The 15,978-nt window shown below is 42.5% G+C and overlaps 3 protein-coding genes across 4 annotated transcripts; 2 read left to right on the forward strand and 1 right to left on the reverse strand.

Annotated features, from left to right (window-relative positions):
* Positions 1–1,334: 1,334 nt before the first annotated feature.
* LOC135631573 (phospholipase A1-II 1-like) lies at positions 1,335–3,179 on the forward strand. The gene is made up of 2 exons (XM_065139308.1): positions 1,335–2,089; positions 2,459–3,179. Exons 1-2 carry the CDS (start codon positions 1,346–1,348, stop codon positions 3,065–3,067), a joined length of 1,353 nt encoding a protein of 450 aa, XP_064995380.1. The 5' UTR covers positions 1,335–1,345; the 3' UTR covers positions 3,068–3,179.
* A 97-nt stretch (positions 3,180–3,276) lies between these two features.
* Positions 3,277–5,067, reverse strand: LOC103978854 (GDSL esterase/lipase At1g28580). Its single transcript, XM_009394800.3, has 5 exons — positions 4,681–5,067; positions 4,383–4,601; positions 4,108–4,256; positions 3,742–4,018; positions 3,277–3,647 (listed from the first exon to the last, which is right to left on the reverse strand). Exons 1-5 carry the CDS (start codon positions 4,997–4,999, stop codon positions 3,379–3,381), a joined length of 1,233 nt encoding a protein of 410 aa, XP_009393075.2. The 5' UTR covers positions 5,000–5,067; the 3' UTR covers positions 3,277–3,378.
* Positions 5,068–11,170: 6,103 nt separating this feature from the next.
* Positions 11,171–15,852, forward strand: LOC135585492 (importin subunit beta-1-like). 2 transcript variants are annotated; one of them, XM_065139323.1, is made up of 3 exons: positions 11,171–11,330; positions 12,515–14,939; positions 15,043–15,852. In XM_065139323.1, the coding sequence occupies exons 2-3, from the start codon at positions 12,523–12,525 to the stop codon at positions 15,239–15,241; spliced, it is 2,616 nt and encodes an 871-aa protein (XP_064995395.1). In that variant the 5' UTR covers positions 11,171–11,330; positions 12,515–12,522; the 3' UTR covers positions 15,242–15,852. The 2 variants fall into 2 exon arrangements, with proteins under 2 accessions (XP_064995395.1, XP_064995401.1); XM_065139329.1 differs by having other exon boundaries at positions 11,177–11,330; positions 12,520–14,939.
* Positions 15,853–15,978: the final 126 nt, after the last annotated feature.

Genomic DNA, 15,978 nt, shown 5'->3' on the forward strand with positions numbered 1-15,978 from the left:
ATAATGATGAGAAAACGAAACAGCTTTTCTTGTGTGACACCTTATGACATTGGAGTTTGGATCATCAGGTATTGGATGGCATGGTTCTGGAAAGGTAGGTGAGGATGGAACTTCTGTCACTGGTTAGCATCTCCGCTCTGGTTCTTCTTCCGGTTGCAGTAGTACTCAACCTTGAGCCGACCAAAGAGGCATTCAGTCTGGCAGTGGTATCGTAGAATATAAAGAAAGTTTTTTGATGTATGAGATCATCTGAAATGGCTGATATGCTGCTTTTACATGCATCATTAGGCAGCCCAAGGATTGGATAGCTTGCCAGGATGACCTACAGATGTGTTTCGATTCCCCTCTCCTGAATCCTTTTCAAGCTGACCATTGTGCACGTTCTTCCTGGTCCAGTTTCTCCAGATCATCATAGAATCTTCGTGTTTGACTTTTTAATGTCCACCAATCAGGGAAAGGAAGCAGAGATATCTTAATGTTGGATGTAGATGAAAGGGAGAGATTCCTTGCGCTGCCATTAATGGACAACTAACTGTTACAACATATAGACAATTCTATGTTGCAGATGTGCATCAGAGTATAGGAGAAGATCGCTGTTGTGGGAGCTATTTTATTGACCACCCCACGAGCCTATTCTGGAGGACTTTACTGGATGGGTTGATCGCTGATCTTTCTCCTCGAAAAAGACCATTCTTTGTGACATCCTATGCACCTTAAATGATACCTTAATCTTAATTTGTTTAGATTAAGATTATCTCATCTATGTTTGGGAAAACTTATAATGTAATTCTGGCGTGTTGACCTGATCGAAGAAATCATCTTCGCTGGTTTTGACGTGTGAAAGTAGTAAGAGTATTCTTCATCTCATCCATGAGAATCATGTGCCAACAGGCCGCTGGATGAGTGTGGTTTCGTCTCATCAATATTGCCAAACTCGGTTGAAAGTTTGACATTCGAAAACATTGATGCTTTTCATCAGATCAGCATCATAACTTTTGCCGATGCCCAATGTGAATCAAATACTCTCAGGGCAGTCGCTTCTGCCTGTCACACACAGGGAAGGAACCCACAGATGGATCCACTGGTTCAGGCACAAAGAAACAGCACGAGTCTCTATCAACAAATGGATCAACCTAAGAAGCAAGAAAGGAAGAGAAAATAGTTTCAGTGTCGGGCTTGGATGTGGGAATCATCAGCAAAAGAAATGCCTTTGTTTACACACTGCATGCATGCTTGCACGCAACCCACCACCCATCTCAGCAACCGCTGGCCGTAGAAGGAAGTTCCTCCCGTTGAGTAATGCTCCAGACTGCACGTTGCTGATCCAAGGAGAACACAGTTGTATATGCTGAGGAGATCAAGCTTAGCCTCAAAGAAGACCAGTTCATGGCAGGTGTACAGTGACAGCTGCTTGTATATAAATAGTTTGTTGGCTGAACTATGTTGCCCTACGGAAAACAATAAAGAGAGAGAGAGAGATCCTGAAGCTGAGCGTAGAATAAAGACGATGACGGGAAGCATAGCGAAGAGGTGGAGAGTTCTCCAGGGGAAGGATAACTGGAAAGGCCTGTTGGACCCTCTCGATGTCGACCTCCGCCGTAGCCTCGTCCTCTACGGCGAGATGGCGCAGGCGGTCTACGACGGGTTCAACAGGCAGAAGAAGTCGCGGTTCGCGGGCGCGCCGCTGTACGCCCGGTCGAACATCCTCCAGAAGGTGGCGCTGTCGCAGGGCCAGGAGAAGCTGTACCGGGTGACCAAGTTCTTCTACGCCACCTCCGGCGTGCAGGTGCCGGACGCGTTCATCATCAAGTCGCTGTCGCGGCAGGCGTGGAGCAAGGACTCCAACTGGATGGGGTACGTGGCGGTGGCCACCGACGAGGGGGCGGCGCAGCTGGGGAGGAGGGACGTGCTGGTGGCGTGGAGGGGGACGCTCCTGCCGCTGGAGTGGATCAATGACCTGGACTTCACGATGGTGCCGGCGCCGGATGTGCTGGGATCGAGCGCCCCCTTGGTCCACCGCGGCTGGCTCTCCATCTACACCTCCGAGGACCCCAAGTCCCCTTACAGCAAGAGCAGCGCTCGAGACCAGGTATAACTCTCTCTCTCTCTCTCTCTCTCTCTCCCTCTCTCTCCGCCATCCATGAATCTACGTTGCTATAGGGAACAACAGCTCTGTGCATTACAGTCACCGTAAGAACTCTAATAATTTCACAATCATATGTTTCTGGTTTGGCTTCATAATTTTTGATATAACCTATACATACATACATACATGCATACATACATATATATATATATATATATATATATATATATATATATATATATATATATATATATTATTCACAATTATGTATGCATGAAAAGTCAAATTGGTTGATTCTAAAAGTATAATGCACAATTGTAGATGCAAAGAACAATATACAACTAATAATAATGCTAATAATCCTGTTTGCAGGTTCTGAAGGAGGTGGGAAGACTGATAGAAGAGTACAAAGATGAGGAGACCAGCATCACCATAACCGGACACAGCCTCGGGGCCGCAGTGGCCACGCTTAACGCAGTAGACATCGTCGCCAATAGCTTCAACAGAAGCAGCAACCCCTCGTCGACGGGCTGCCCGGTCACGGCCTTCGTCTTCGCCAGCCCCCGCGTGGGCGACTTCGAGTTCCAGAAGCTATTCTCCGCGACGCCGGACCTGAGACTTCTCCGGGTCCGCAACGCGCCTGACCTGGTCCCGAACTACCCCATCATACCCTACGTCGACGTCGGCGTGGAGTTGGCCATCGACACCCGGAAGTCGGAGTACCTGAAGGCGCCGGGCGACCTCACCACATGGCACAACTTGGAGTGCTACCTGCACGGCACGGCCGGAGCCCAAGGACGCAGAGGAGGGTTCAAGCTGGCGATCGATCGAGACGTGGCGCTTGTCAACAAGAGCACCGACGCGCTGAAGGATGAGTACTTGGTGCCGGACTCATGGTGGGTGGAGAAGAACAAGGGCATGATGAAGGGAGCTGATGGGCACTACAAGTTGGAGGACCACGAGGAAGACAACAATGCTTAAGATTTCTTTTTGGTCAACTGGGAAATAATTGCAGTAGTGCAAAAATAAAGTTGACATTATATCATGTATCATTTTTTTAATAAACTTTTTGCATAGCAAACCAATAATATTTTATTATTAAAAAAATAAATCAATTAATATAGGAATAATCGTATGATCGATACCTCAGCGTGATGTAGAATCATTATCCAACACAAACAACAAAAAAATAAAATCAACTTAACACAAATACAGTAGTGCAATAATACAGTTTTTTTTTTCCTTTAATTATTACAGAGCAAACTAAGCAGTTTCATCTCCCAATATATAAATCAACCCTCGGAGACCTCAACATCTCCATGCAGGCTCAATTGGATGTTAGGGCATGTGCTGCCGATGGCCGGAGCAGCAAATGGTCCATGTAGCAGGCCAATTGCAATGCTTCTGTAAGTTGCTTCAGTCATATGTAGGCCGTCCCAGTGCACGTACCTGGAAGGATCACCACAAACCGTTGAGCCTTCGCTTCCACATTGCCTTGAGAAGTTGTAGTTGTATGGACCGCCACCCCCGCAGCATGCCACGAGAGGCTCCTCGCCGAATCCTGAACCCGGAACAAGCAAACGAAACATGGTGATCTCACGACGATCAGATGTGATGCAGAAGCATGAGGCTGTGAAGGCACTACTGCAGCTCACCGAATGCATTTGGGTTGCTGAATATACTCATGGAAGCTCCGTAGTAGTCGGCATAGATTATGGTGGCATGAGGATGCAGTTGCTGCAGCCGCTGCAGCTCAGCTTGCAGGCGGCCATTGTGGTACATGGAGAACTCGTTCAGCCACTTCAGGCAACCAGTCGTCGAGTCGTAATCCGCGGCCTGGTGAGTCCGGTAATAGGTGAGATAGGCGGAGTTGCATCCTAGAGGAGTGATTCCTGGAACCAGCAGCGTTCGTGCTCCCAGATCTATCAGTTCCTGGCAACCAAACCAACATGGGTGTGTGGTAAGAACAAGCACTGATCTAGTTGGCATATGTAGCCCGAGAGCTCACTGTGTTGGCTTACATCGATGGCCGAGCTGATGGTCGAGACGACTCGGGGAACGAAGGACTTGATCTCGCGCAAGCTTCTTCCCTCCATGAACGGGTCATTGTAATCATTCCCTCCAATCGCACCCATTAAGACGAGAGATTTGTGGAGCATGTCCTCGCACGCTGCCGACAAATGCAATATGAGATTTGAACCATACAATATGAGCATGTCTTATATATTTAATTATATATATATATACTGTAGCTGAAATCTTAGCTGTAGGAAGAAGATGTGGTCCAAAAGATTACCTGAGGAAGAGGAGCAGAGGGACGGCAGTAATTGCCTGAACCAGTGGATCTGGTCACCCAAGGAGACGTTGGTGAACTTGATATGGATCCCTCTCTTCCTAAAGAATCCATTCTCCATCGCCGTCGCCCCTCCCACCGCGAAGTTCACCCCCTTCCTCATGTCTCGGCCCGTCGTCTCCTCCAGATACGGCGGCAGCAGCGGCAACCCCATCGCTTGCGCTGCAACCACAACCACCTCATGCTGAGATCTACCGTGTCTTTACATGTATGACATGAACGAAACGAAGAGACTGCGTACCGATGAAGTCAACGATGAGCCGGCCGTCGGAGAAGCGGCCGGTGGGGCGATGGAAGTAGGTCATGCCGTACGGCGGGCGGCCGATGCGGATGCCGTCCCTGCCGAGGGTGTGGAGCAGGTTTCCGGTGTCGGCAAGGGAGTCGCCGAAGCTAAAGATGGAGGAGTAACAACCGGTGGTGGCCGAGCCAAGAGCAGCCGGGAGGAGGAAGAGGAGGAGGGTGATGAGGCGCAGAGAGGCGTTGACGGACACAAGGTTCGTCGACGATTCCATTAGAGATCGAGAGACGGAGATGCGATCCTTGGAATTGCCCCGTATCATGAAATAAGACAGGTAGCACGTTTTCCCGAAGGGAAGAATAAATATTGTAATGGTTCTAATTCTCGCTCGTTGGGGTCACAATTGGGGTCGTTGAATTTGAATCGACTCTTAGATATTAATTATCGACATAACCAATCAATTAGCCTACCTAAAATATTAATTACGATGTGAGATGAAATCATTGATGTCTCGTCCCATATGATCCATATGTCTTGACGAGTAAAAGATGTCTCATATTGTCTTCATACCTTAATAAATATTTTAATATATGTATATGATGTCTTTGAGGTGAAAAAGTTGAGTTCTCGAAATATTATCTATATGAAGACTAATGCCAAAAGAGTTTTTTCTATCGAGTTTTTTTAATATATACGTTAGTAACGATAAATGTATCAGTGCGAATTTAAGTGGTAAAAAAATAAATCTCTTTTTTCATTGTGTTGGAAATAAACTTTTATATTTTGTTGTAAAGAAATAAAATATTCTGCGGGGAGATAGCTTTTAACTGTCTCTAGTATCCTCCCCTTTGCCTCTTATCCACATGAGCGATAAGGGAGTTGACTTTTATTTTCTCCTTTCAAGTGGATCTTTATCTACGTTAGTAAATGGGTGGAGGGTGACATCCATTTTCTCCTTCCACCCTGGACACCACATGATGGTTACGTGTCGAATGTCAGTTACCTAAAAGAATAACCCCTTTAAGTGAAAGAATAACCCCCTTATGAAAGTATAATGAGTTGGGAGTAAAGCCTCATCGCTCGATCATTTATTGAGATGGTCAACAGGCGAATGTTTCTATAACATCAAACCCTCCTTTTAATGCCAGAATGATAAGGGAATAAGTTATTAACATTTTGGTCAGCCCAACGTAGTATATACCTGTATGCGTAGGGTTATCCGAGCTATCTTTAATGTGAAAATAATAAGCTTTTGAGATGTCAACCTATATGAATATCGAGGTCGAAAGAGATTCCCTCATCCGAATCCCTTTCACGCTCACGCTAGTAATTTGAGGTGTATGAGCATGGGTACAAATAGTTAAAAAAGGTATGCCTCCTTTTTAATTATGTTAAAGATGAGGTTCTAATCTTATTAATAGTAGATAAAATATTTCATGAAATATTATGTGGGAGAGACTGTTTCTAATTATTTTTAACAGGCTCATCATATCGTCGTGGAGACCGGTAAATAGAGATGGTGGTGTTGTAATAGTCGGCGTAGATGATGGTGGCATGCAGATGCTATCGCCGGAGCTGGCTCAGCTCATGCCACAACAACTGGTCGTGGTACTCGGCCAAGCGGTTCAGGAACTTTAGACACCCGGTTTCAAGTTCGTAATCCCCTGCGCTTGCACCGAAGAAGAACTCGAGGAACGTTGGGAGGCATCCGAATGGTAAATCTCTGGGAACAACCAGCGTCTTAGCACCGAGTTGGATCAATTCCTAGAGATCAAATAAACGGGTTGTAGACGATGATCTGAACCAAAAAATTGTACTTCTGTGAGGGAATTCGATTTACGCTGATTGCTGAGCTAATGGCGCCGACGACGTTGGGGACAAAGGTTTTGATCTCGTCTGTTGGGGATGGAGGAGCAAGGAAAAATAATAAAATACTATTATAGTATTAAAAACAGGAGGATTCACAAGAATACTTACAAGATACCAAATGCACAATTACAATGACGAAGAATCCAACATTTCATGGAAGAACGAAGCATATAGAGATACGTTATCATTTCATCCGAGATCTTGTAGCAAGTGGAGCCATAACAATGAAGTATTGTGGAACAGATGAATAAGTTATGGATATTTTTACCAAGTCGCTTCTGGTTCAAAAATATGTTTATTTCATGTCGCAAATCGGTATATACAACTATGAATCAAAGGGGAGTGTTAAGATTTGGTTCATAGTTATCTAGGTAGTTACAGAGTGATTTCAATAACTACCTTAATCATGATCTAGTAGTTATAAGATGATTTCAATAACTACCACAATAATGATCTAGTAGTTATAGGATGGTTACAACTAGGTCCTATAAATAGGACCATAGTTCATGAAGTAAGATATATAGAGAGTGTGTGCATTTGGTATCTTGTAAGTATTCTTGTGAACCCTCCTATTTTTAATACTATAATAGTATTCTGTTTTTTTTTTATTGCTCCTCCATCCCCAACATTTGTGGTATCAGAGCCTAGTTTCAATATGAACTGGGCGATCCAGATGACGAAATCAAGCCGAGGGAGAATAGAAAGAATGACTCAAAGGCATTGTTCTTCATTCAACAAGCTGTACATGAGACAATCTTCTCAAGAATTACAGTAGCGACAATCTCAAAGCAAGCTTGGTTGATACTTCAAAATGAATTTCAAGGTTCATCAAGGGTGATTACGGTAAAATTTCAAATCTTTTGTCGTGAGTTTGAAATTTTGTTCATGAAAAGTAAAGAATCAGTATAAGATTTTCTTTCTTGAGTGACTGAAATTATTAGTCAAATGAAATCTTATAGTGAACATCTTTCTGATCATATAATTGTTGTAAAAGTTTTGAGAAGTTTAACTCAAAATTTTGATCATGTTGTTGTCGTAATTGAGGAGTCAAAAGATTTATCTACATTTTCATTTGATGAACTAATAGGTTCCTTGCAAGCACATGAAGCAAGGTTGAACAGGTCACTTGAAAAAAGTGAAGAAAAAACATTTCAGGTTAAGGGGGAGTCTTCTATTTCAAAAAAAGACAAAAAATCAATAGGAAGATGACGTGGCAGAGGAGGTGGAATTCAATGTCACTATTGTTTTCATCATATGAAGACAGATTGCTGGAAAAGAGAAAAGCAAGTAAGCTATGTGGAGGAAAAAAAAGAAAATACTACTATTATCAAATATTACTAAATATCCATCATCTATCAATCGTCTAACACTCAACAAGAAGAAAATACTATAATCAACAAGAAGAAAATTTTATAATCAAACCAGATTTTTTTATCTTTAATAGTGCATGAACTATTATCAAATATTACTGAATATCCATCGTCTATCAATTATCTAACACTCAACAAGTTATGTCATAAAGTAGGAATAAAGAAAACATTATCAAGGAAAAAGAAGAAAACATTATCAACAAGATTGTGAATGAGTCATAAAATACCTGATAATGTTTTCTTTGTTCCTACTTTATCACATAACTTGGACAATTGATAGATGATGGATATTCAGTAATATTTGATAATAGTTCATGCACTATTAAAGATAAAAAAAATTGGTTTGATTAAAGATAAAAAATCTTATTGAGTTATAAACAACTTACTATTTTCTTCTTTTTCCTTCACATAGCTTACTTGCTTTTTTCTTTTCCAGCGATCTATCTTCGTGTGACCAAACTTTTTACAATAGTGACATTGAATTCCACTCTTGTAATTTTTTTGATCATAATTTGATTGTCGCCCATCAAAGTGTCCTCTTCCTCTTCCATTTTCTCTACCACGAAATCCTCCTCTGCCACATCATTTCCTACTGATTTTTTATCTTCTTTTGAAGTAGAAGACCCCCCCTTAACCTGAAATATTTTTTCTTCACTTTTTTCAAGTGATCTGTTCAACCTTGCTTCATATGCTTACAAGGAACCTATTAGTTCATCAAATGAATATGTAGATAAATCTTTTGACTCCTTAATTGTGACAATAACATGATCAAATTTCTGAGTTAAACTTCTCAAAACTTTTACAATAATTATATGATAAAAAAGATGTTCACTATAAGATTTTATTTGACTAATAATTTCAGTCACTCGAAAAAAAAAATCTTGTACCGATTCATTGCTTTTTATGAACAAAATTTTAAACTCACGATAAAGGATTTGAAGTTTTACTGTAATACCCTTGATGAGCCTTGAAATTCATTTTGAAGTATCAAGCAAGCTTGTTTTGAGGTTGTCACTGCTATAATTCTTGAGAAGATTGTCTCGTGTACAACTTGTTGAATGAAGAACAATACCTTTGAGTCATTTTTTCTATTCTCCCTTAGCCTAATTTCGTCATTTGGATCGCTCAGTTCAAATTGAAACTAGGCTCTGATACCATAAATGTTGAGGATGGAAGAGCAAAAAGAAAAAATAGAATATTATTATAGTATTAAAAACAAGAGGATTCACAAGAATACTTATAAGATACCAAATGCACACACTCTTTATATATCTTACTTCATGAACTATGGTCCTATTTATATAACCTAATTGTAATAATCCTATAACTACTAGATCATGATTGTGGTAGTTGTTGAAATCATCCTATAACTACTAGATCATGATTGATTGAGGTAGTTATTGAAATCATTCTGTAACTAACTTAGATAACTATGAATCAAATCTCTAACTTCGACGCTCTTCCTCGAAGTAGAGGTGGTTGTAGATTGTTCCCTCGGATCTCTCAAAAAGCGAATTGCCCATGAGAACAAGATTCAGGCTGACACAAGGCAATAAGACGATATCGTGTTTATCTGATCGGTAGAGGGCATTGTTTACCTGAATCGGAAGTCCTCCGCGCAGTTTCCGGCGAGATATGGCCGCACGAAGGGCAACCCAACAGCTTGCGCTACACCGAGATAGATACCAGCAATCGTTGCTCATCTACAGCCTCAGATTCCACGAGAGAGAGAGAGAGAGAGAGGGATGAGGGTTGACATACCGATGAAGTCGATCATGATCCGGCCGTCGGAGTAGCGACCGGTGGGATGATGGAAGTAAGTCTCACCATAGGGGGGTTGCCCGACGTGGTAAGGCTTACCGTCGCAGGAGAGCAGGTCGTTTTCGGTGTCGGTGAGCGAGTCGCCGAAGCTGAAGATGGAGGAGAATCAGGCGGCATGTGCGTCGATGCGTAGGGCAACAAGGGAAAGAGCAAGGCGGAGGAACAGAAGCATGGAGGAGAAGGCCATTGGAAGGCGATGGGAAGCTGGTGCATCTATTAGTAGGAAGAAGAGCGGGGGTATATGTGACGTCTCTCCTTCCTCGCATTCAACAACAAAACTGGAGGCTACCGACAAATGGTTCCCAGTGACATTTGATTGGGAGAGGAAGACCGAAAAGGGTGTTCGGGGGACACATCCAATATCCTATTGATTGGACCAATAATGATTTGATATTTGATATTTTTATTAATTATATTTTATCTAAATATTATATTTTAAATATTTAAATGCTAATGATTTCTTATGATAATATGCATTTGCAGGGAGCTAATGATTTTTTTAATTTATTAAAGTACCTTATGATATTCTCTAAAATTATAAGATTAACACTAAATAAAAATTATAATTCACGTTTACTCTTTTATTCTCTTAAGTTTTATCAACTCTTTCTCTCACAAGTCTATCGTCCTCAACCCAATCCGATTTTGATTTTGATTTCGATTTCAACCCAATCCGAAACGTCAAAACTCAACCCAGCCCAAAGTCCGTTCGATTTACCCCTAGATTGAAACCCAACCCAATCTTAAATCGATTCGAGTCGGATCGGATCTCGGCACACCCATTTCTAAAATGCTGAGGAGATTTTTACGGGTGAATTGGAGTTTTAAAGCTAAATCAATAATGGCCTCTCCTCATCGGTTGATCGGACTCACATGTGGGTCCCACACAACCTCCGCACCGCCCAATGATAGATCAGGTAGGTTTTCGGGTAAGAACCAGTGGCCAGCGAGCGATACCGCCCTCCGATGTCAAAAAAGGCTCCAAATCCAACCGGTCGACAGGTTGGAAGTGTGGCCCGCCCGAGACCCGCACGCGCTCGAGTTCGGATCCTACAAAAGATCCGCCTCCATCGACTCCCCCTCCACAGGCTAATACTTAACAATGAAGCAAGCAAACAAGAAAGGACACCAACTCTCCTCGCACCCACGCCTACCCTCTTCCCAAGACGTGGTACCCACGGTTATGCGCCACTCAGATGCACCAAAATTGGGTCCACTGCGAAACGTACCGTGTTGTGGTCGTAGCAACAACAACAGCAAAAAAAAGCACTAATAACCGCAACAAAACGAAACCACGGAGTCGATAAAGTTACTCCCTCGATCGTGATAATTCGGGTCGTAGTTGGGACGTGTGTAGGATCTGTGAGCGGGCGGGGGTGGACTCACCCAAAAGGAGGCGTGCCTTTATAAGTCTCACTTTATAATCATCCGTAAAAACTCCCCCAATTCCCATCTAACGCAGCTCTCCCCACTCCCCTTTTCTTTCTTCTAGGGTTTCGCGACTGGCGCCGGTCTGCCCACCGCCGGATCCACTCTTTTGATCGTTCATCAGCTGCGGAAAGGCTTCTGGCACCAATCTCCCCGACGATTTCGGTGGGTGATCTCGAAAATTCTCCTCTTTATGTTGGTTTCTCCCGTCGATGGAAATTTAGCAGCTGCTTCTTCTTTTTTCGTGGATTAGGGTTGTCGATCCAGGGATTCAGTCGAGAAAGTTGTGCTTTTGTGTTAGTATTATGTAAATTTGTTGATCCAATGTTTGTCTACACTGATCTGAGGTTTTGAAGCTGTAGATTTGTTTGCTATGGTGGGTAATTCGATTAGGTTCTGACTTATGCTTACGTCACTTCAATTGGATCTCAATAGTAGTTTCTTTGGGGCTACTGTCGTCTGAGGTTGGAGTCGAAAGGAGTAATAGATGGCCGTTATCATTGTTGCTTTTGTTTTAATTTTTGATTAGACCCCTCCTGATGATGATCTGTAAATCTGAAATCTTAAGAATTATATGTTGTAGTTTTCTGCTTTATTGTTAGGATCGACACTGACTGCTGTTGACTAGTTATGTTTAGTGCCTGTGCGCCTGATTTATGGTTATAAATAGCAGGCCGAAAATAATGATCCTGTCATAGGGCTTTCTCTCCCATGAATTGCCATGAAAGTTGTAATTCTTATATTTGTAAATTGTTTTTTTGACTGATATTACATTATTTAGTTGAACAGTTATCTTTTGTTGGAGGATATTCTAACACTGAAGACATCTGGTGAAAATATCTTTATTTAGTATATGAAGTTGGTTGTATTTGGCTTATCTTATGGTTATATTTGTCGAGAACTTTGGTATTGACCTTAATCAGTAATTTGATTTATGTTGGAAGTTGGTTCATTGTATGAGCTGTATCTGTTCAGGTTGATTTATTATGCATGCCAGTGTGCATTTTTGGAGAAGTTCTTTAACATGCACATAAATAAGCAAGTGAACTCTGTTTGTATCCATGGGTGTGTAACTTATGCATCTGTCCTTAAACTGTTCGCGGTGAGTTCTTAATTGACAGATCATGCTTTGAAATAGCTGTGATTGTCGTGTAACATAATTTTGTTTCTTTGTTTGTGTTGCATAACTGCAGGATAAAGGCTTTAGGGGTTTTTATAAGGATTGTCATCTCTTTTTTCTGGATTCTGTTCCTATAGTTCTGCTCTTCTAGGAAACTGATTTGTATGATATGTTAAACATATTAATCTCGAGTTACAAAAAAACTCAAAAGTTTTCCTTTCTTTTCTAGAGTAGGGTATGGCGATGGAAGTTACCCAGATCCTCCTGAACGCACAGTCGGTGGATGGTAGTGTCCGAAAACATGCAGAAGAAAGCTTGAAACAGTTTCAAGAACAAAACCTTTCTGCATTTTTGCTATCACTTTCTAATGAATTGGTAAGCAATGAGAAACCAGTTGATAGCCGTAAGTTAGCAGGTTTGGTTCTTAAAAACGCTTTGGATGCTAAAGAGCAGCACAGGAAAAGTGAGCTTGCCCAAAGATGGCTATCTTTAGATATAGCTGTCAAGGCTCAAGTCAAAGCATGCTTGCTACAAACCCTTGCTTCCCCTGTTCCTGATGCTAGGTCCACTGCATCTCAAGTCATTGCCAAGATTGCAGGTATCGAACTACCTCAGAAGCAGTGGCCTGAACTAATAGGTTCGCTGCTGTCCAACATACACCAGCTTCAGCCTCATGTTAAGCAAGCCACACTAGAAACCCTTGGTTATTTATGTGAGGAAGTCTCCCCACAAGTTGTTGATCAAGATCAAGTGAACAAGATACTTACTGCGGTTGTTCAGGGCATGAATGCTTCTGAGGGGAGTAGTGATGTCAGACTGGCTGCCACACGAGCATTGTATAATGCACTAGGATTTGCACAAGCAAATTTCTCGAATGATATGGAGAGGGATTATATCATGAGAGTTGTTTGTGAAGCAACCTTATCCCAAGAGGTAAAGATACGGCAGTCTGCATTTGAGTGCTTGGTAGCCATCTCATCTACCTACTATGACAAGCTTGCATCGTACATGCAAGACATTTTCACTATCACAGCGAAAGCAGTGAGGGAAGATGATGAACCTGTTGCTCTTCAGGCCATAGAGTTTTGGAGCTCAATCTGCGATGAGGAGATTGACATCTTAGATGAATATGGAGGTGACTTTACTGCTGATTCGGACATCCCTTGCTATTACTTCATCAAGCAAGCTCTACCTGCTTTAGTTCCAATGCTCCTGGAGACACTTCTCAAGCAGGAGGAGGATCAAGATCAGGATGAAGGAGCTTGGAATCTTGCAATGGCAGGTGGAACATGCTTGGGACTCGTTGCACGAACAGTTGGAGATGATATAGTTCCTCTTGTAATGCCTTTCATCGAGGAAAATATAACAAAACCAGATTGGAGGCAAAGAGAAGCGGCAACTTATGCATTTGGATCGATTTTGGAGGGTCCATCCCCCGACAAGCTCACACCTATTGTCCATGTTGCACTAAGCTTTATGCTGACTGCATTGATGAATGATCCAAATAACCATGTAAAAGATACTACTGCATGGACACTTGGTAGAATTTTTGAGTTTCTTCATGGATCCACTGTGGAAACACCTATTATCACACCCGAGAACTGCCAGCAGATTCTCACTGTCCTGCTTCAGAGCATGAAAGATGTTCCAAATGTTGCTGAAAAAGCTTGTGGTGCTTTGTACTTCCTAGCTCAAGGCTACGAGGATGTTGGTGCAGCATCTCCGTTGTCTCCTTTCTACCAGAACATTATACAGGCTCTTCTCACTGTTACACGCAGAGAGGATGCTGGGGAATCACGCTTAAGGACTGCAGCTTATGAGACTCTGAATGAAATTGTGAGGTGTTCAACTGATGAGACAGCTCCAATTGTAATGCAGTTGGTACCTGTCATCATGATGGAGCTCCATCAAACACTCGAAGCACAAAAGCTCTCATCAGATGAGAGGGAGAAGCAGAATGAACTGCAGGGTCTTCTGTGTGGGTGCTTGCAGGTCATTATCCAGAAGTTAGGAGCAGCTGAGACAACAAAATATGGCTTTATGCAATATACTGATCAGATAATGGATCTTTTTCTGAGGGTTTTTGCTTGCCGAAATGCCACCGTGCATGAGGAGGCTATGCTTGCAATTGGTGCTTTGGCATATGCCACCGGGACAAACTTTTTAAAATACATGCAAGGATTTTATCCATATCTGGAGATGGGTCTTCAAAACTTCGAGGAGTATCAGGTCTGTGCTATAACAGTTGGTGTGGTGGGAGATTTATGCAGGGCATTGGAGGACAAGATTCTGCCTTTTTGTGATGGAATCATGACACAGCTTCTCAAGGATCTCTCTAGTAACCAATTGCACAGATCTGTCAAGCCCCCAATATTTTCATGCTTTGGTGATATCGCCCTTGCGATAGGAGAAAACTTTGAAAAGTACTTAATCTATGCCATGCCTATGCTACAGAGTGCTGCTGAGCTGTCTGCACATGCTGTGGCAGATGATGATGACATCCTTGAGTACACCAACCAACTAAGAAATGGGATTCTGGAGGCATACTCTGGGATATTACAAGGATTTAAAAGTTCCCCCAAGACCCAGCTGCTGATGCCTTATGCATACCACATCCTTCAGTTCATCGATACATTGTACAGTGAGAAGGACATGTGAGTACTCGAAAAACGCATAGCTCCTTTTTCTTTGTGTTGACCTGTTGGGTGGTTTTCCGCTGACAATTTAGTGTGCCTTTTTTTTTTTATGTTCTGTTAGGGATGATGCGGTGATGAAGACTGCAATTGGTGTACTAGGAGACTTGGCTGATACCTTGGGCAGTCATGTTGGTCCTTTGATCAATCAATCTGTATCAAGTAAAGGCTTTTTGGAAGAATGCTTGTCATCAGACGACGGATTGATCAAAGAGTCTGCTGATTGGGCTAAATTAGCCATCAGCCGTGCAGTTTCTGGTTGATGATGATTCTTGATTAATTTAGAGGTCTGCATGCATTGGGGTCATGTCAAGTCTGGTCTGCAATTGCATTCATGTGTAGGTCATCACCAGTTTGCACAAAGGATTTCATTTTGGGCGGAGTCACCGAGGGTCATTGTGAAGTTTTTCCACAAGCACCATGGAGAAGGGTTCACCTCCTTATTTCCTTGGAGAAGCTAGAGGGGGCACCTCTGGCTGATGCTTCTCTTCTAAAAAGAATCTGGAGAGGGCTGTGTTCCAAGGGCCATGCACCCGAAGTCCCTTTCGCATGATTGCCTGTCATTGGTCTCCCTGGTGGTTCGTTGCATTATACCGATGAGGTTACTCTAACGCCATTCTTTTTTGGGCTTCTCTTTGGTGTCTTGAGTCGACAATACCTGAAATCAACACTCACCTTTGCCTCAGTATCTTTCAGGTTGATGCTCTCGATTATGGTCAATGTACCCTCGGCACTCCACAATCCTTATATTCATAATGTTTTGGATATTTCTTTGGAAGTTCTGTTCATGGTCTTGCATTGTTTTGAGTTTGCATTTCATCTTCCTCCTCTTGTATGTACACTTATGTGGAATCTACACATGGTTTTCTTCTCATGCATTGCCAACATGTAATTTGGCATATATCTTGGCCATTTTCCATCCATAGAGATGTCACTGCATTTAATTATGCCTCTCCATCTATTAGACTGCTTGTGCAGTGCTTTTGCTGCCATGGATTTG

This window comes from Musa acuminata, chromosome BXJ1-3 (assembly GCF_036884655.1).
Source record: "Musa acuminata AAA Group cultivar baxijiao chromosome BXJ1-3, Cavendish_Baxijiao_AAA, whole genome shotgun sequence".
In the NCBI taxonomy this organism is placed as follows: Eukaryota; Viridiplantae; Streptophyta; class Magnoliopsida; order Zingiberales; family Musaceae; genus Musa; species Musa acuminata.

Coding starts and splice junctions, on each gene's coding strand:
- LOC103978854 (XM_009394800.3), bottom strand. CDS start 4,999: ATGATACGGGGCAATTCCAAGGATCGCATCTCCGTCTCTCGATCTCTA. Junction 4,019..4,107: donor CCATCAGCTCGGCCATCGAT/GTAAGCCAACAC, acceptor TTTGGTTGCCAG/GAACTGATAGATCTGGGAGC. Junction 3,648..3,741: donor CAGCAACCCAAATGCATTCG/GTGAGCTGCAGT, acceptor TTCCGGGTTCAG/GATTCGGCGAGGAGCCTCTC.
- LOC135631573 (XM_065139308.1), top strand. CDS start 1,346: ATGCTGAGGAGATCAAGCTTAGCCTCAAAGAAGACCAGTTCATGGCAG. Junction 2,090..2,458: donor AGAGCAGCGCTCGAGACCAG/GTATAACTCTCT, acceptor TCCTGTTTGCAG/GTTCTGAAGGAGGTGGGAAG.
- LOC135585492 (XM_065139323.1), top strand. CDS start 12,523: ATGGCGATGGAAGTTACCCAGATCCTCCTGAACGCACAGTCGGTGGAT. Junction 14,940..15,042: donor TTGTACAGTGAGAAGGACAT/GTGAGTACTCGA, acceptor ATGTTCTGTTAG/GGATGATGCGGTGATGAAGA.